At 39.5% G+C, this 20385-nt stretch overlaps 1 protein-coding gene, 1 long non-coding RNA gene and 1 other non-coding gene across 3 annotated transcripts in view; 2 read left to right on the plus strand and 1 right to left on the minus strand.

Annotated features, from left to right (window-relative positions):
• Positions 1-549: 549 nt before the first annotated feature.
• Positions 550-19486, minus strand: LOC126963671 (uncharacterized). The gene is made up of 4 exons (XR_007729178.1): positions 19324-19486; positions 18221-18304; positions 1607-1796; positions 550-1414 (listed from the first exon to the last, which is right to left on the minus strand). It is a non-coding gene; the product is annotated as an uncharacterized LOC126963671 (long non-coding RNA).
• LOC126945350 (small nucleolar RNA SNORA2/SNORA34 family) lies at positions 1662-1798 on the plus strand. The gene has a single exon (XR_007722425.1). It is a non-coding gene; the product is annotated as a small nucleolar RNA SNORA2/SNORA34 family (small nucleolar RNA).
• The window catches only part of SAMD13 (sterile alpha motif domain containing 13), a 50263-nt gene continuing 48421 nt past the window's right edge, over positions 18544-20385 (plus strand). The window contains exon 1 of the mRNA XM_050806088.1: positions 18544-18739. Coding sequence (XP_050662045.1) covers positions 18730-18739 — 10 coding nt within the window. The 5' untranslated portion in view covers positions 18544-18729. The remainder of the gene's footprint in view (positions 18740-20385) is intronic.

Below are 20385 nucleotides of genomic sequence, written 5' to 3' on the forward strand. Positions count from 1 at the left end.
ACGTTCAGAAGAACAGAGTGTTCTGGGGTATTTTTAAATAGTTCTTTTCCCCTTCCCCTGGCAGAAGCATGATGAGATTTTTCTCCAATATTCACTGTGGCAGTGTGGTAGAGCTTCTAAAGGTAAAACACAAAAATGTGGGGATCTCCTAATGACTGGGTCTCCCTGGAGTTTTTGACTTGTCCACACTCAGCCTCCAGCAATTCATCAATTACAGTTAAGGTTTTCCTACATGGGTACCGGTTGCTGCAGAGGTTACTACTCATGGTTTCCTGCTCACAGAGTTGTGATTCTCTGTATTCCCCTGTTGGTCTCTTTAATTTGGGGGACAGGAGTTTGCCCTGTAATCTAATCTCTCTTAGAGATCTAAAAAGAGTTGTTGCAGAGTCTTACCCTCTCACCCAGACTGGAGTGCAGTAGCACTATCGTGGCTCACTGTAACTTCCAACTCCTGGCCTCAAGTGATCCTTCCACTTCAGCCTCCCAAGATGCTGCGACTACAGGTGTGTGCCACCATACCAGGCTAATTTTTGTATTTTTTGCAGAGATGGGGTTTCACCATGTTTCCCAGGCGTGTCTTGAACTCCTGGGCTCAAGTGATTGGAACCACCTCAACCTCCCAAAGTGCTGGGACTACAGATGAGAGTCACCACACCTGGCTTATTCAGCTTTTTACTTGTTGTTTGGGCTGAGTGACAACTTCCAAGCTTCTTACATGCCAGACTGGAACTGGAAGTTGGTGTGTTACTTTTTTAAAGTGTAAATTCTGGGCCTTACCCCAGACCTACTGATTTAGTCTCAAGGGGTAGAGCCCAGGATCTTTATCTTAAGAAATCCTCAACAGTGGGCATCCATGTATTATGGCTTCTGAAGCATAATTTTATAAGAATGAAACATAACTCTGGAAACTCCTTTGAGAAGAGTAACCTTGGCCTCAGAAACAAGGTAGAAGGGTTCCTAAGCTGTTCATTATTGAGAGAGACACCCAATCAGGGATTTATAGTTTGGTTAGCTCTTCATCTACTCTCAAAGGTGCACACAATAAAATGAAGGCCTAGCACCAATATCCCAAGACCAGGCACAAGCAAGAGGAGATGGACACCAAGGTGCTGTCCTAGGTTCAAGGATGTGGTTGTTTTCCTCACCCAGGAGGAGGACCTGCATCAGAGCAGTGGCAAACTTTGCTTTCTAGACTTCCAGTTTCCACACCTGGCATGACTCTGGCTGGACCACAAGAAAGAGCTGAAGAGAGAGAGCCCAAGAATACCTGCTTACATGACAGCTGCAGTTTAGAGGAGTGAGGTAATTAGCTCGGGATCATCCAACCAGTAGGTAGGTAGATGTGAGATGATGCAAAAGAAGATACCCGCAGGAGTGACCCTCTGTTCCTACTGCATGAAATAAGTATGCTTTGCTGTAGAAAAGAAGGAAACCAAACAAATCATTAGTACTGATCTGGAAATGGAAAGAAAGGGCATCCCCATGACACCACTGGGTCCCTGAACTGATACCTTCCAAGGCCAACCCCACATCTCTTCCTCCTACTCTTGTGAATCAATAAATTATCTTTTTTGCTTAAAGTAGTATATGAGTTGGGTTGCTATACCTTGAAGGCAGAATGTTCTAGTAAAAAAGTATTCCATAGGTATTAAAAAGAATGGTTGGTCCTGATTCAAGGCCAGCAGTTTGCTGAAGCTGTTGGTTTCAAGCAGGAGACTAAATAATTGTCTTTCTATGGTCTGTTGGCCATCTTATAACTTTGGAAATGTAATGGCGAATTCATTAGAAAGAAACATCTGGAAAAAAAAGAACAATGGACAAATATACTGACATATAGAAAATAATCACAATAATTATTAAATGAAAAAGGTCAAATTACACAATCGTGTTTTTGGTAGTATTCTATTTGTGTATATAATGTGTTTTGTGTGATTTTTATGTTACCTTATTTTATTTCATCTTATTCCATTTTTAGTAAATGACTAGAGAACAACTGGAAGAATACTTAACACACTGTTAGCAGGAGATGGGATTAGGAAATCCCCCAATTCTGAACCATTTACTGATGATGAGCATGTATTACTTTCATAATAAAACACTAAATTGAAAAAAAGAAAAGAGAAGAAAGTTAGTCACTGAATGTACCGATATTTGCCTGCCCCCAACTTCCTGGTTTCCTTGTTAGGGAGAAAATAAAGTTATAGGTAGCAAACAGAATAGGTTCCATGGTTAAGCCAACTAACACTATATTGACTGAGGCAGTAAGTCAGTGAGACATGGACAGACTTAAGTATGTACAACTGAGAGAGTTTGCATCACAGGGAATTAAATGCCCAGAGTCTAACCAATCAATAAAAATACAAAAAGGATTTAAAAAAAAGAGCAGTCATTCATGCTGAACCCTCACTGTCTAGGGGTGGGGGGTCTGGAAGGAGTGCAGAATCCTACTCAAGGTACTGAATGGAGACTTGGGATCAACTGGCTAGAATTTAGAGGGAGGCTTAGCAGGTGCTCAGAACATGCAGCATCACCATTTCTAGTTATGTGGGCTGCAGAAAAGCCCCATTAAACAGTCACTTAAAAGGGAGATATTAAAGGAGAGGAGTGCCTGGAGAGGGAGCAAAGAGGGTGTCAGCAAGTCGACACAAGTCAAGAAGCCTAATCCAGGCCAGGTGCAGTGGCTCACGCCTGTAATCCCAGCACTTTGGGAAGCCAAGGCGGGTGGATCACCTGAGGTCTGGAGTTTGAGACCAGCCTGGCCAACATGGTGAAACCCCATCTCTACTAAAAATACAAAAAATTAGCTGGGTGTGGTGGCAGGTGCTTGTAATCTCAGCTACTTGGGAGGCTGAGGCAGGAGAATCGTTTGAATCCAGGGGGCAGAGGTTGCAGTGAGCCGAAATCATGCCATTGCACTCCAGCCTGGGCAACAAGAGTGAAACTCCATCTCAAAAAAAAAAAAAAAAGAAGGCAGAAGCCCACCCCAAATGGCAATGCAATGGATTCCAAGGGGATGGTTTTGATGAATTCCGTTCTGTTACATTATTTAAAGATTCAGAGTGAAGGATGCCCCAGGACTTTGTAAATCATTAGAGAGGCAACAAGAAAGTGTGTATCTTTCCACTGATTCACATGACACCAACTTTCAGGAATTAATAAAAGAAAGTTTAAATATCTTGGTAATAACTCACAAATTTCACACACAAAAAAAGGCATGTAGCAAACAATCAGAGATCAGTTGATTTTCTTAGACCTAATGTACCAGAGAGAATATGAGGAGAAAGGGACTGAGTCAGAGGCAGAATCAGGTACTATTTTCAGAAAACGGCAGCCTTGGACACAAACCAAAGGGCAGGCAATGTGTATGCAATCAGCACTGAGACCAAGTCCCACATCACACTCTCTGGTAACAGCTGCACACAGATAGCAAATCGTTATCTTGCCATCTAAGGATCTCAGATAAATATTGCATGGCAACATAGCTCTTCCGCAAAGAAAACTTGTACCAACAGGCACCTTGCCTCTGAGTTCAGACTGTCTTTCCATCTTCTCTGTTGATCTGCAGACTGTAGTGCCAAAGTCGTCCCCAACCCAGGCAGCCCGCTTGCCATACTAATCACATCTGGACATGCTCAGCTGTTTGGAAACTCTCCTATCCTAGCAGCTAGAGGTAGAGGCAAAACTTGAGCACGAGTCTTCTTAACCTGACTTCAAATTTGGCCCTTTTTTTTTTTTGTCTTCTAACCTAGGATTTATTTCAACCCAGACCATGCACCCATTCACATCCATCTAACCAGGAAAGTCTCAGGCACTCAGCGTGGTGGTGGAGAGACAGTCAATAAGACATTATAGAACCAGATGCGAGTGTAATGCTGCCATTATAATTATAGGGCCATGGACTTACTGCCTCACTCTCTTAAGCCTCAGTTTCCTCAACTTTAAATTGTAGCTGAAGATAGGTACTTTCGACAGTTGTATTGTGGATTAGAAATAATGTAAGTAAATTCCCTGGAATATTCAATAAGTAACACATTACTATTATGAAAGACTACTAGAAGAGGAGACCTAACTGAAGGTTTTGGTGTAGCGCAATTAGTGCCATGACGTAAGAAAACAAGGAATGTTACAGAAGAAGGGAAGGTTTCTAAATCAATATTGAGGGAAGGTGTAAAATGAAGTTCCAGAATTTGAAGGATGAGTAGGAGTTGGCTAAATGGAGAAGGGAGGAAGAGCATTTCTGGCCAAGAGAAAGCAATGTGTACTAAGGCATGGAGGCATGAAGTGCCATTATATGTGGTTTTGGAAGATCCATACAGATGGAAATAAAGAATGGGTTTAAAGGTTTGGATGGATGTGACACTAGAGGGATGGTGAGAGGCCAGAACATGAAGAGCCTTGTGTGGTAAGCAAATGCCTGTGGCACAGAAGCTTCCTATGTATGCCCCACACCAATCTGTATAGCCTGCCTCCTCGGGCAAGCCACCCTGCTAAATTATGGGTTTGTCCTTCCTTTGCTTTAATTTACATAGTTGCCTAAGAGTTTTTGTTTGTTTGCTTGTTTTAACATGGATAAAAAATAAGTTGTATAGAATAATTTATCTGCAACCATTCATATTAGCATGTGTTTACTCTCTATTAATCTGTAATTTAGTGAATTGTATTCATTTGATTTTCTAAAGTTAGACCATCCTGTGTTCTGAGAGTAAACTCAATTTGTTTATAATACAATAATATAATTATATAATATATAATATTATATATTATATAACATATAATATATAATATAATATATAAGATAATATAAAATATAATATATAATATAATATAAAATATAATATATAATATTTAATATAACTCAATAATAATACATTATTTAAACAAATTGAGTTTGTTTAAATAATACATTATTCAAAATAATAATAATAAATAATACATTATTATAAATAATGTATAAATAATAAAATAATACATTTTATTATAAATAATAAAATAATGATAAAATAATAATAATTAATAATAAAATAAATAATAGTAATAATACATTATTTAATACATTATTTAAATGTATTTAATCATAATATGTTATATTCTGTGCATTGCTGGATTACATTTTTATACTTTTTTGCAGAGTTTTGCTTCTACATCCATGAGTGAAGTTTTTTTTTTCATATTTTATCTCTTGTATCATCCTTATATAGTTTGCTATATAAAATATATATTTTTTCCATGGAATGAGGCCACCAAATTTTTTGGGGGGTGTGTTTTTCCTTGTTTCAAGTTTTTGAAAGTGTGCCTTACACTGGAATTATGTTAGTTAGGTGTTTATTAATATTCACCTATAAAGTCATCTGGGTCAGGTCTTTGTGTAAGATTTTAAAGTTGGTGAACTAATTTCTTTAAGGGCTTTACAATGACTGAATTTCTATTTCTTCCTCAGCTTGTTTTGGTAAGTTCCTTTTTTTTCTAATAATTTGACCATTTTGTCTAAATCTTCAAATGTGACACCAACTTTTTTGTACTAGTTTACTATTTTTTTATATCTCTGAATTTTTTTAATTCCTAACGTTTTTGTTGTCATCTTTCTCTTCTTCTTCCTCATCCTCCTTCCTCTTTCTTCTTTCTTTAGTTCAAACAGGCCAGATCAATTTATCAATTTTAACTCACTTCTTTGAAAACCTTAATTTTGGCATTGCTGATCTTTTTTATTTTATTTGTGTTTTCTATTACATTAATTTCCAGGCTTATTCTTATTATTTTGTTTCTTCTGCTCTCTTTAAATTAATTCTATTTTTAAATAATTTCTCATGATTGCTTAGCTCAGCAATATTCAGCCTTTCTCAGTTTCTAATTTAAGCATTTATGACTTCAAATTCCCTCTAAGCCTCTTTTAACCGTTGTTTTAGTGAAGTTGGTAAAGTGGATTTTATTATTGCTTGATCCTAAACATTTTCTGTTTTGCATTATGATTTTCTCCTTGATTGATGAGTTATTTAAAAGTGTTTCTGGATTTTCTAAATTTTTAAAACATTACCTTTTAGCTAAAGATATCTTTATTAATTGAATTGTGGTCAAAAATATGTGTTTAAGATCAGTTCCTTAAAACTGGTTGAGACTTGATTTATGGGCTAATTCATGATAAATTATTGTAGTGTTTCTTGCATAACCAAAACTAATTTGTATACCTTATTTGGAACGTAGAAATCTATATGTTCAGTAGATCAGCTTTCTGTATTGCTTAAATTAATCATATCGTTAATGCTTTTGGTCCATTTTATCTGTCAATTATTGAGATATATATATTTAACGACTCACAATAGTGGAGAATTCGACAGTGTCTCTTTGTAAGTATGACAAATTCCCCTTTATCTTATTGAAGCTATGTTATCAAGTTTTAAACTTTAGAATTTTTTCCACCCGGGGAGTTAAACCTCTTATCATTATTAAATGATCTCTTTTGTCTATCATAAGGTTTTTTTGCCCTCAAATCTATTTTACATTTTATATAGAGAGATATTCCAACTCTTTTTGCTTAATATTTGCTTAAAATACATTTTTCTATTCTTTTACTTTCAACTATTCTTTCTTAATGTCTTAGGTATGTCTCTTATAAAAAGCACAAACATAGATTTTGTTTCTTTTATCCAATAGATTTTGGTTTTTTAAATCCAATCTCACAACTTCCCTTTCAACTGGGTTTATTTCATTGATATATTTAAATTTACTCCTGTCATCAGTTTTTTAACTTTCTATTTTTTCTGGCTTTTCTGTTTCTTTTTTCTCTTTCTTGCCTCTTTTCAATTGATTAAATTACCTTTTCTTTTCTTTTCTTTTCTTTTTTTTTTTTTTGAGATGGAGTTTCCCTCTTGTCACCTAGGCTAGGGTTCAATGGCATGATCTCAACTCACTGCAACCTCCACCTCCCAGGTTCAAGTGATTCTACTGTTTCAGCCTCCTGAGTAACTGGGACTAGAGGCGCGCCCGCCACCATACCCGGCTAACTGTTTTATATTTTTAGTAGAGATGCAGTTTCACAATGTTGGCCAGGCTGGTCTTGAACTCTTGACCTCAGGTGATCCGCCCGCCTTGGCCTCCCAAAGTGCTGGGACTACAGATGTGAGCCAATCTGCCTGGCGGATTAAATTTCTTAAGTCCCAACTTTCCCCCCTCTAGTTTTGAAGGTATAGGCTTTACTTCTCTTCTGTTGAGTAGTTCCTTTGAAATCAGAACATGAATACTTAAACCTAACAAACTCTACATTTACTATCTTTATAACCTTCCCAAATATGCAAAGAGCTAAGAATGTTTTAACGCCTATCAGCACTTCCACTTTACCAGCTATTATTTTTGAACCCCACAAGTTACACTTCGTTATTTATTTGTATAGTTTTCACCAGCAGTATGTGTTCAGATTTACCCAACAGTTTGTCTTTTACTTTACTGTGTTTTTTGTATCTCAGATTTATTTTTCAGATCACTTTCCTTCTTTTTGAAGACATGCTAAGGAGTTCCATTATTAAGAGTTTTTTGATGTTAAACTTTTTAAGTGTTTATCTAAACAGCCTCTATTTCATCCCCATGTTGAAAAACAGTCGTGGCAGAGAAAGTCAGTGAATATCCATGTGACTCTCTATATTTCCCATTCTCCCTTGCAGTTAGTTTGGGACCTTGTGACTTATTCTGGTCAATGAACTATGACTAGAAGTGATACGTTTCACTACTAGACAAAGGCAGCTGGGACCTGTGCTCCTGCGCATCCCCTTTCCCTTCTGCAGTGATCTCACATGTCCCTATAGCACTGGATGCTGCAGCTACAGAGGGCGGTACTCTCTCAGCCTGTCCCTACTAATGGTGTAAGCAGAGCTCCACACAACCCATACTGGATGTGTAACGTGAGAGGTTTCAGAGTTAATTTTTGACTAACATGAGAGGCCACAGAGGTTTCAGAGTTAATTTTTTACCAAAGCATAATGTAACATATTCTGACCAATAATTTTAATGGGTAAATAATTCTATTTGAGAGTTACCCTCTCAGTACGTTAAAAATATTTTCCCACAATCTTCTGTTTTATGGTTTTTGTTGCTGAGAAGTCAGCTATCTAATTGCCATTCCTTTATTGGTAATTTTATTCTCTCTTCAGCTAATTTTAATGTCATCTCTTTGTCTTTGGCATTCTGAAGTTTTCTAACAATGTGTTTAGGGGTGTGTGAGTGTATGGGGGTGTGTGTGTGTCTCAATTTATCTGTCTTACTAGGGATCTTTCGGGGTTTTGGAATCTGAGGTTATCTTTCATCAGTTCTAAAAATGTCTCATTCATTGTCTCTTCAGTTATTGCCTCATCCTCTCCTCTGTTATCGCCTCTTAAAAACTCTGGTTACAGACGTTGAAGCGTGTCACTCTGTCCTCCAAGTCCCTCAGCCTCTCAGTCATATTTGCCAGCCCATCTCTTCGTGCTGCATTCTTCTGGTCTATAATTCCCACTCGCTAATTCTCTCTTTGGCTGTGGTCTTGTCTACTGTTAATTCTTCCACTGACTTTTTAATTCCAATCTGTTTGTGTTTTTATTTATATAAGTTCTATTTTGTTATTTTTCAGATGTGATAGACATTTTTATGGCCTTTCTCTTCTTCCTTGCATTTATATTTCCATTATATATTTTAGTTTTAAATTTATCCTTGCATTTAAAAGATTTATATATTTTATTACTCATGTTAAGTTCTTTAGAGTAGAAGTCTGCTCTCTATATTTTTACTTGTATTTTTATTATTTCAGATTGTTTATACTTGGGATACAAGGAAAATATCCCTGGGTCCTTCCCTGTCCCTAGATGTCTGATACTGGTTCCCATTAGAATATTCACTATTGTAAGTAAACCAACATCACCTTATATTTGCTGTTTAATATATATTTCTCTTGTCAGTGAGCTTGTCTTCAATTGGTCATCCTTCTACAAAAAACTTCATTATTTTAATTCAGAATGTTTATGATTCTTTCTAATGCTTAGAGACCTATCCCTCTTTCCATATTTCTAGACTGCTACTGTGTTTTGGAGAATGTCCAAAAGTTTGACCTTTGGATAAAGGGATGAGGCTGTGCAAACTTTTGCTTCTTAATGCCATCTGCCTGGGAATAAAAACTTCTAGACAGGAAAAATAAAGGAAGGAAGAAATGAAGACAATTTTTGGAAAAATCTGTAAATGCATCCTTCCCACTAAGAGGACATGAGGGCAGATATCCTGTATTCCAGTAATGACTTTTCAATGACTAGGGGTGGTTTCCACGAAAATTTGGTTTCCTTATCCATACACTGCTATAAATCTTGGCATATCAACTACCTAAAATTATCATGCATTTCTAACTGATTTATAGCTAATAATATATGTCACTCCAATTCTTATAGTAAGTATAGGTATCACCCGTTTTGTAAACTTTCTAGATTAAATCATCTCAGTAATGTTCATTTACTACATATGATAAAACAGATCCCACACTGTGGAAGAAGAAAAGGAAGAATAAGAAGAGGAAGAATAAGAAGAAGAGGAAGAAGGAGAAGAAGGAGGGGGAGGAGGGGGAGGAGAAGAAAGAGGGGAAGGAGGGGAGGGAGAAGAAGGAGAAGAAGAGAAGCAGAAGCAGAAGCAGAAGCAGCAGCAGCAGAAGAACCAATAACCCTGGACTTGTTTTAAAATATGCACTTGGCCCTTCTCCACATCTAGTGTGATGACTAACAGCCTAAGTGTGAACCTCAGGTGTCCCAGTGTTCTCAAGGATGTCAACCTCACCAATATTTGCAGGTTTAAAATTTAAAGCATATGGATCTATCCTCAATATCAGCACATAAACCTACTTCAGTCACTTATCAAACTTTCTACTGTCCAACACATACCAAATCTTGATTGAGAGAGGTAACATTTATAAAACATTGTTGACTGAAATGCAGTTTATCTGTATTAGTTTCGAAAGGCTGCTGTAATAAAGTACCACAAACTGGGTGGCTTAAAACAACAGAAATTTATTCTCTTCCTTAAAAGTAAAATTACATAACATAAATCATAATATTTTGATGACAACAAACTGGAACAAGAATCATATTTGCTCTCCAAACTAAGAGATGGGAAGAGAAAAGAGAGAATTTAAGTAGACTGATTTCATCATTTCATCCTCATTGCATTTCTAAAGTTAATTGAAAAATAAAAATGTAAGCATATTATTTAAAACAGACTTTACAACTCCCCAGTTGCCAGAGTGTGGTAGGTAGCCTTCTTAAATAGCTCCCAATTGGCCCCACTTCCTGGCATTCATGCCCTTGTGTTAGTCTAGACCTAATGACTTGCCCTTACCAAAAAGAATGTGGCAAAAGTGATAGGATTTCCCTTCTGAAGTTGGGCTATAGAAGGCCAGGACTTCTGTCTTGCTTACACTCTTACTCTGACTCTTCCTGCATACCACTTGCTTTGATAAAGTCAGCTGCCATGTTGTGAGCTACCCTGTGGAGAAGCCCATGTGGCAAAAACTGAGACCTTCAGTTGAACAGCCCAGAAGGAACCAAATCCTGCCTCCAACCATATAGGTGAGCCTGAAAGTAGATCCTCCCCAAATCTAGCCTTCAGGAGAGAAGAGCCCTGTCCATTACCTTGACTGCAACCGTGTGAGAGACCCTAAAGCAGAGGATTCAACTAAGCCACACCAGGACTCCTGACCCACAGAAAGTCTGAGATAATAACTGTGTGTTGTTATAAGCTGCTAAGTTTTGGGGTGGTTTGTTACACAGCAATAAATAACTAATGACAAATATTTTCCTTGACCAGACTCTAGCCCTTCTCCTCTAAGCCCTCTTCTTGGTAAGGTATCAATCTTGGCCTATAAAGACTTGTACAAAAACTAATGTACTTTCTAACAATTCAAGGCCACATCCCTAGGTTGACATTAGCTCCTCTTAAAGTGCCTCACTGAGAAAGCTCAAGAATCCCAAAAAATGTACTATCTGTTTGAGCCGACACCTGGCAGTATGCACCTGATCACCCTTTCTTAGACCATTTACTAAAAAGGGCTTGCAATTGTGACTCCTTCCTCTGTCTCTTTGAGATGTACATGTATCTCCTACAACTCAGGAGTGTCTTTCTCATGGACCCAAAAGCCATTTATTTGAAATATAATCATCAAGAAGAATAGGGCCTCTGTCTCCCAGTCTGTAGAAAGATAGAATCCTAATGTTTGTAACTATCACCTACCAGAAACAGCTGGCCCTACCATTTTGTGATGTGCAACCCTTTGTAAAGTTTCACTTCTCTGACTCTCCTGAGCCCTCACTCACTCCCTGTCCTACTCCTATTTTAGTTGGTCATCTCTATATAAATCAGAGTTCAGTTCATGCTGGATGCTTATCTCTATTCTCCAATTACTCTATTGTAGATTGTCTCTATTACTTACTGATTAAAGTCTGTCCTTGCCACTTTAGAGTCCAGCTTTGTTAATCTTTGACACTAAAATATAAAGGAAGATAAAAATAAAACCAAGACAAAACAAAAGCAAAGAAAGCACAGATCGTAAAGCAAAAGAGAAAAAAAGAACAATGTGAATTCAAAAAATAAACACATGATCGAGATAAGGTTAAACATATTTAATTCAAATAATTTCAAGTGGGATAGAAGAAGCTATTAAAAAGCATTACATGGAACAAAGAAAGTCACCTTATAATGGCAAATGACAGAGCTCACAATGAAGAAAATACTAGTATAAATGCCTATGTATCAAACAACACAGCATTAAAATACATAAATCAAAACTTCAAGAAATAAGAGAAAACAACAAGATAAATGTTAGGAGACTTTAACAAATCTCTTTTTATTCTTGAACAATCAAGAAAAATACATATTATATGGAAGATGTGAATAACAATTATCAAAAAGATTGATGCGATAATATCTATTATGTAATAGATGCTCAACAAATTTTTATTTATTATTTAACGTGAGAGCCTGCAAAGAAAAAATACTAATATTTTAGGTACTCACGTGATATGGTTTGGATGTGTTTCCCTGCCCAAATCTCATGTTGAATTGTAATCCTCAATGTTGGAGGTGGGGCCTGGTGAGAGGTAACTGAATCACAGGAGTGGATTTCTCATGAATGGTTTCACATAATCCCACTGTCCTCACAACAGCGAATGAGTCTCGGTGAGATCTGGCTGTTTAAAAGTGTGGCACCCACTCTCTTCTGCTCTGGCCGTGTGAGGTGCCTGCTGCCCCTTCGTCTTCCACTATGATTTTACTTACAGAGGAATCCCCAGATGCCAAGCAGATGCCAGCATCATGCTTTGCTTCCTACAAAGCCTGCAGAACCATGGGCCAATTCAACCTCTTTCCTTCAAAAATTTCTTTACAGCAATGAAAGAATGGATTAATACCTCATGTAACATTTACGAAAAGAAGTCATAAGCACAGGATAAAAATTTAGACAATATATACCATTTAACAGGGATTATTTTAGGAATGGGTTTATTGGGAATTTTCACTTTCTACTTTAAGTTTCTGATTGTTTCAATTTTTTAAATCATACAGTGTATTTTCGCAATAAATTAAAAAATCTTTAAACAACGTTATACCCCCTTTTCTCCTTAGAATTTCCCTCAATATTACTAAATCATTCCATTTGCTTGCTTTCTTTTCTTTTTTTATTTTTTTGAGATGGAGTCTCACTCTCTCACCCAGGCTGGAGTGTAATGGCGCAATCTCAGCTCACTGCAACCTCCACCTCCCTGGTTCAAGTGATTCTCCTGCCTCAGCCTCCTAAGTAGCTAGGATTACAGGTGTCCACCACCACGCCCAGCTAATTTTTATATTTTAGTAGAGACAGGGTTTCAGTATGTTGGCCAGGCTGTTCTCGAACTCCTGGCCTCAAGTAATCTGCCCGCCTCAGTCTCCCAAAGTGCTGAGATTACAGGCATGAGCCACCGCGCCTGGCCTCTTTCTTTTCTTATAGGAAGAAACTGTACCACTTTTCTTCCAAAGATCAAGAATCAATAGTTCCTTCTTCTCTAGGAAAATATTACATCAGTTACACCCTCTGTTCTGAACTTTCACATTTCTGCATCTAGTGGCTTCTTCACTTCAGTGTACAAATATAGTTGTTTCCTATCCCCAATCCTAGAGCATCCTTTCACATTAAGGACCAAACTTTCTCCTGCCCTTCTTTGCCAGAATTCCCCATTTGCCAAATTTCTCAAAATTTCTCCATTTCCAGAATTTTAAATCTACCTCAGTCTATGTTCTAGAATACACTTTATTGAATCATCATTGTTTCTGGGCCTTTGTGCTTAATTACCAGCTCGCCCCAATCCTCAACTGCATCAAAAGGGCTAAGTCCATCAAAAAGGTCAAGAGCAGAGGTAGAGAGGACTGCGCACTCTGAACAAGTCAGCCTACTCCTGGCAGGAGTAATGAATAAGCATTGGCCTGGACTGAGTCCTCCTCTCCCCAGGCCTTCAACATTCCATCAACATGGATCAAGAAACCATAACAAAACAAAAAAAACCCTGCATGATCCAACATGCAACTGCTCAAGCATCCCTAAGCTAAAAGACACAATTAAAGTAGTCAGATAGTTGTTCCACATGCAGAATCACCATGAAAGAGACAGTCACAAAATGAACTGTATTGGTGATACAATTTCCATAAATGATATTGCCATTCAATTTACTTCATTCCAGGAAAATTTGATATAACTTAAAACTGTGTGGAAAACAGTTTATGTTTATGTATAAAATAGATTCTAGGCTCAGATAATTATAAATAGATTTTTCATCTACATAAATGAGCTGAGCAGTGAGACAACTAAGTCACACAGGATGCAGGACAATTCTTTGCTCTGCGTGACTGTCCTAGTGAACGGAGGATGTCTAGAATCTTTGACCCCACCAACTATATTCCAGTAGTGCCCCGCTCCCTCATATGGTTTGGCTCTGTGTCTCCACCCAAATCTCATCTCAAATTATAATCTCCATGTGTCAAGGGAGGCCAGTGATTGGATCATGCAGGCAGTTTCCCCCACGCTGTTCTCATGACAGTGAGTGAGTTCTCACGAGATCTGATGGTTTTATAACTGGAAGTTCCTCCTTCACAGCACTTCTCTCTTTCCTGCAACATTGTGAAGATGGTGCCTACTTCCCCTACCTCCATGACTGTAAGTTTCCTGAGGCCTCCCCAGCCATGTGGAACTGTGAGTCAATTAAATCTTTTTATAAATTACTCAGCCTTGGGTATTTCTTTACAGCAGTGTGAAAATGCACTAATACACTCCCCGATCACTGGGACAAGTAAAATCACTCTGGTAAATTTCCAAAAGAACCCCTGGAAGCAGTTTAATCCCAATAGTTTCTTGATCTATAAATCCAGAGGCCTCTTTTCTGTTGTCATTGGCTACCTCTCTCGAGCATTTGACTTGTTGAGAAGCTGCTCCTCATCTCTCCATCCTCCCTTGCATCCCATGTCACTACACCCCTGAAGCTTTCCTTTCCTCCTTAACCAATTCCTGCCTGCTATTATTATCTGACTTCTCACCTACCCCTGCTCACGCCTGCTGTCCTTTCTTTTTCCTCTCCACATGCTCTTCAACTTTCTCTCCTAAGTAATTGACTCTCAAAGTCTCATTTCTACATGAAAAATCCAAATCCACATTTCCAACTTCCACTTGGCCATTCACTCAGATAAACCCTTAAGTTATGCATGTCCAAAATCAAACTGCAGGCCCCTCAGGAACATTGTGGGCTCAGTTCCAGACCACCACAATAAAACAAATATCACAATAAAGTAAGTCACACACATTTTTTTTTGTTTCCCAGTGCATATAAATGTTATGTTTACACTATATTGTAGTATATTCAGTATGCATTAGCATTAGATCTTCTAAAAAGTGCATATCTTAATTTAAAAATATTTTATTGCTTAAAAATGCTAACGATCTTAAAGTCTTTAGCAAGCTGTAATCTGTTTGCTGGTGGAGGGTCTTGCTTCATTGTTGATGGCTGGTGACTGATCAGGGTAGCCAGTTGCTGATGGTTGGCATGGCTGTGGCAATTTCTTAAGACAACAATAAAGTTTGCCACATCAATTGACTCTTCCCTTAATGAAAGATTTCCCTGTAGCATGTGATGCTATTGAACAGCATTTTAACCACAGTAAAACTTCTTTCAGAATTGAAGTCAATCCTCTAAAACTCTGATGCTGCTTTATCTGCTATGTTTATGAAATATTCTAAATTCTTTGTTGTCATTTGAACAATGTTCATAGCATGTTCACCAGGAATAGTTTCCATCTCAAGAAACCACTTTATTTGCTCAATCATAAGAAGCACCTCCTCATCCATTCAAGTTTGATCACGAGATTGCAGCAATTCAGTCATATCTTCCTGCACCACTTCCAATTCTATTTCTCTTGTTATTTCTATCACATCTGCAGTGACTTCATCCATTGAAGTCTGGAACCCCTCAAAGTTACCCATGAGGCTTGGAATCAGCTTCTTCCAAACTCATGTTAATGTTATATTTTGACCTCCTCTCATGAATCATGAATGTTATTAATGGCATATAAAATGATGAATCCTTTCCAGAAGGCTTTCAATTATGATGCCCAGCTCCATCAGAGGAATCACTATCTGTGGCAGCCATAGCCTTATAAAAAGGATTTCTTAAATAATAAGAATTGAGAGTCAGATTTGCTGCTTGATCCATAGGCTGCAGAAAGGATGTTTTACTAGCTGGCATGAAAACAACATTCATCTTCTTATACATCTCCATCAAAGTTCTTGGCTGAACAGGTGCATTGTCAATGAGCATTAATATTTTGAAAGGAATCTTTTTTTCTGAGTAGTGGTTCTCAACAGTAGGCTTAAAATATTCAGAAGACCATGTTGTAAACAGATATGCTGTCACCCAGGCCTTTTTGTCTCATCTATAAAGCACAAGTAAAGTCAATTTAGCATAATTCTTGAGGGCCCTAGAATTTTTATAATGGTAAATGAAAATTGGCTTCAACTTAAGGTCGCTGGGTGCATTCGCCCCTAATAAGCCTGTCCTTTGAAGCTTTGAAGTCAGGCTTTGCTTTTTCTCTGGCTAGAAAAGTCTTAGATGGCATCTTCCAATAGAAGGCTATTAAGTCTACATTGATAAACTGCTCATTATTGTAGCCACCTCCATCTACCTTAGCTAGATCTTCTGGATAACGTGTTACAGCTTCCCCATCAGCACTCGCTTCTTCATCTTGTACTTCTATGTTATGCTTCTTTTCTTAAACCTCGTTTAAGAAACCAAACTCTGCTAGCTTCAAACTTTTCTACAGTTTCCTTATCTCTCTCAACCTTGAGTTAGGGCCTTGCTCCAGATTAGGCTTTGGCTTAAAGGAATGTTGTGGCTGGTTTGATCCTCTATGCAGACCACTAAAGCTTTCTCCATATCAGGAATAAGACTGTTTCACTTTCTTATCATTCAGGTATGCACTAGAATAGCACTTTTAATTTCCTTCAAGAATTTTTTGTTTGCATTCACAATTTGGCTAACTGTTTGGCACAAGATGCCTAACTTTGGCTTATCTGGATTTCTGACATGCCTTCCTCACTAAGTTTATCATTTCTAGCTTTTGATTTGAAGTGAGAGACATATGACTCTTCCTTTCACTTGAACACATAGAGGCCATTATAAGGATATTAATTGGCCGAATTTCAATATTGTTGTGTCTCAGGGAATAGGGAGGACCAGCAGAGGAAGAGAGGTGGGGAACAGCTGGCAGGTGGAGCACTCAGAATACACACAACATTTATAGATTAATGGGCATGGTCTGTGGCACCCTAAAACAATTACAATTGTAACATCAAAGATCAATGATCACAGATCACCATACCAGGTACAATAAAAATGAAAAAGCTTAAAATATTATGAGAATGCCCAAAACGTGACAGAGACATGAAGTGAGCACATACTGCTGGAAAAATTGCACTAATAGACTTGTTCAACACAGGATTGGCAAAAACCTTCAATTTGTAAAATAAACAAACAAACAAAAAACACATTTTCTGTGAACTGCAATAAAACAAAGCACAATAAAATGAGGAAAGCCAGTGGTCATCTTCCTCCAAAACCCATTTTTCCATCAGTTGTATCTATTTATGAGAATGCCAACATCATCTACTTAATCTAGAAATAACAACCAATTTGATTCTTGTTCTTCCTTCCCCACATCCAGTTGATTGTACTTGCTGTTTTCCCCATCTCATGGCAACATGGATGCCTTTCTGTCAAAGTAGTTCAAGCTATCATTGCCAGTAGCTTAGAGTATTGTCATAGCCACTCCAATTTATTTTTGGTACTTTCACTGGTACTTCCACTCCAATTTATTTTTTGATACTTACACAAAGGGAATTTCTGCAGATAATAATAGTAGACAACATTAATTGCCTATCATATGCCCAGCACTATACTATGTGCTTCCTGTCTCTTTTTAATAGGCACAGCCACATGATAAAGTCAGAACTTTTTTTTTTTTTAATTTTACAGATGAGGCAAAATAGGTTTGGGGAGGTTAAAGAACTTACCTAAGGTCACAGAGATAGCTCAGAAGTGACAACACCAGGAATCCAAGGTTTATCTGGTTTCTAAAAACCTTGTTTGTTTTTTTGCTTTCTTTGCTACTAGCCTGTTTGCAATCTTTAATGTCTATCCCTATCCCATCTGCTTTTCCTTCTCCTTCCCTTCTTCCAACCCATAAGTCCTTCTTTTGGTTTTACTTATTTCCTTAAAGATTTACTTGTTAGTCATTTCAAGGAAGTCTGTCACAGCAGGCTCCTCTTCTTCCACCGTGTCCACACCTGTCCTGAGCCCTCTTTCTCTCCACTCTCTCTTCCCAGCTGCTATGAGAGGCTGGAGAAAGAAATGAATAGACAGGATGACTCCAACCTCTGCAGATGCAGATACACAAAACTCCAAAACTCCCTGCATCAAGCCAAGATCGCGCTACCGCACTCCAGTCTGGGCGACAGAGCAAGACCCCGTCTCAAAAAACCAAACCAAAACAAACAAAACAAAACAAAAAAAACCTCCCTGCATCTTTAGCTTTTCTCTGACTAACTCTCAGGGTTGCTTTACGGTTCTTATATAATGAACCAATCAAGTACACAGTGCTTTGTAAAGAGAGCTATAAAGCACCCTGCACGTGTAAGGTGCAACTAACTACTCACCTTCCTTTTACATGCTCAGGGCTTCAACTGAGATATTCTGTGAGCAAGAATATTCTGTGTGCGTCCAAGCAGAGAATGGCACATCTGTGTTCAAGATAAAGGGAGAATAGAGCCCTAAATAATATGAAGTTGGCCGGGAAAATCTCTACTTAACATTACTGCCAGAGTCCAGCTTAAAACTTCATTGGGGTTGTGATAAGCGAGTAAGACAGGAAGAAAATGGTATTAACCTAAAAAATCCTCACTATAAAAATCTCTCTAGGAGGGTTCCCCTCCCCCTAGGTCCCTGGAAGTTTTAAGTTTTTGCAAACATCCTCCCTTGTCCTGCCCAGGTCTTGTCCCTTCTAGTCCTGGCCTTCCCCATTCCTGGGGGTCCCCGCCCCTCCGACCCCAGCCGACCCGCGGTGGACTACAACTCCCGGCGTGCCGCGCGCGTCCGGCCGGCTGCACCGGGGCTTTGCGCGTGGCGGCCGCCGAGCTCCGCGCGGGGCAAACCTCCCAGCGCGGCCATGCGGGGAGGTAAGTAATCCGCCTGTGCGGCCAGGGCGTGGGAAGGCGACCGCCCTCTACTCTCTCCAGGATGGAAGGAAACGAAGAATGCCGCAATGAAAACCGCTCTGCCCTCCCTCATCTTGGCAGTGTTCGGTGCTCCTGCAGCTCGTTGCACCCACGGACGTGGGCTCTCACCGTGGAGTGGAATGGGGGCAGAACCGTGCCCTGCCCCACGGAGAGCCGGGTCTCGCCTGGGGCTGCTGGCAGTGCTCGGGGAGCGGGATGGGGTGGTGGCACGACTCGGCGGGGTGCCCCGCGAGCGCCACACCTACACCCTCCACTTTCCAAAGACCGGCTTCCCCGGGGAGCCCCCACACTAAACGCCAGCGAACCGTCTCTCCGTGAAAGTCTTAGCCAGAAACTTTCCCCGCTCTGTCCCCAGTGCCACAGAGAGTCGTGTGGCTCAGGGCCGGCGCTGCTGGTCCAAGAGGCAATTGGCGTCTTCTGCCCCTACCGTCCCCTCTCCGGGCCAATTCTCACTTGCCCCTGAGACGCCATTCCCGGCGCGGTGAGGTCTGCCCTGCCCTCGGGCGACTTCAGGCTGGACGCACCTGGGGTCGGATCCCGGGAGGCAGGGCTGGCGGCTCCTTTGGGACCGCGCTGGCTCCCTAGGCGAGTCCTTTCTGCCTGGGGGATGAATGCTGATCTAGAAAAGAAGCCAATCAAAGTCAACAGCTTCCCGCCCTTCCTAACCGCCTCCCCTCTCCCTATCTGAGCCCGTTCCCAAGTGGGTCGAAAGTTCTGTTCCAGAATACTGACACCAAAGTTAATTTCAGCATATAATTTGGAGATTTCAGGATCTCCAAAGTTATTTCAGCATATCCCATAATGTACTGGATCAGAAGGTCTTGTTTGGTTGCCTCTCTCCCTCACCCCCACACACCACATACACACCCACATATGTACCACACCCACACACAAAGTACACCACATAGTACACACATTACACATACATACTTTATGCTACACACTACACACACAACTTTTTATCAGCAGAGGATTGATGTCAAACATTTTGTTGGAGGGAGTGTGTGAGTACTAGTGTGTGTGTATATATATTATATTCACAAGTGTCAGTTTACTACCAAAGTTAGAAACTAGCTGGTAAGTGAAACCTCCTGTTGTCATAATTTAGAGTGTCTTTGTGGCTCACTTTTTATACCACGGGATTAACTTCCTACAACACTTTCTGAAACTTTACTGTTGTGTAACAGGCAAACTTTTGATCACAGCAGGCCAGATGGGAGGGGATGTCCCTTTGTACATGTAGGAAGAGATGCTTGGAAAAACATCACAGAATCCTTTCTCCTGCGGCTGTGTCTAAGGAAGAGCTGGGTGTAACTACAGTCTCTTTGCCTTTTCCCCCTCAAGAGTGGAGAGCTGAACATGCTTTTGTTCTGAGCAGCACTGTCAGGACAACCCCAGCTTCCCAGGACACAGAACTCCCGGTCCAACTCGCTTCCAATTTGGATTTACTGGGAGAATAGTTAAGGAATTTCAGATCAAGTCCAAAAGCATTATGGAATCTGTTAGTGAAAGAGCTCTTTATCTCGGTAAGAGTCCATCATTTTGAGATCAGCACTGGTGAAAGATCCAGATGCCTGACCTGTGCT

Source organism: Macaca thibetana, chromosome 1, assembly GCF_024542745.1.
Source record: "Macaca thibetana thibetana isolate TM-01 chromosome 1, ASM2454274v1, whole genome shotgun sequence".
NCBI classification, from domain to species: Eukaryota; Metazoa; Chordata; class Mammalia; order Primates; family Cercopithecidae; genus Macaca; species Macaca thibetana.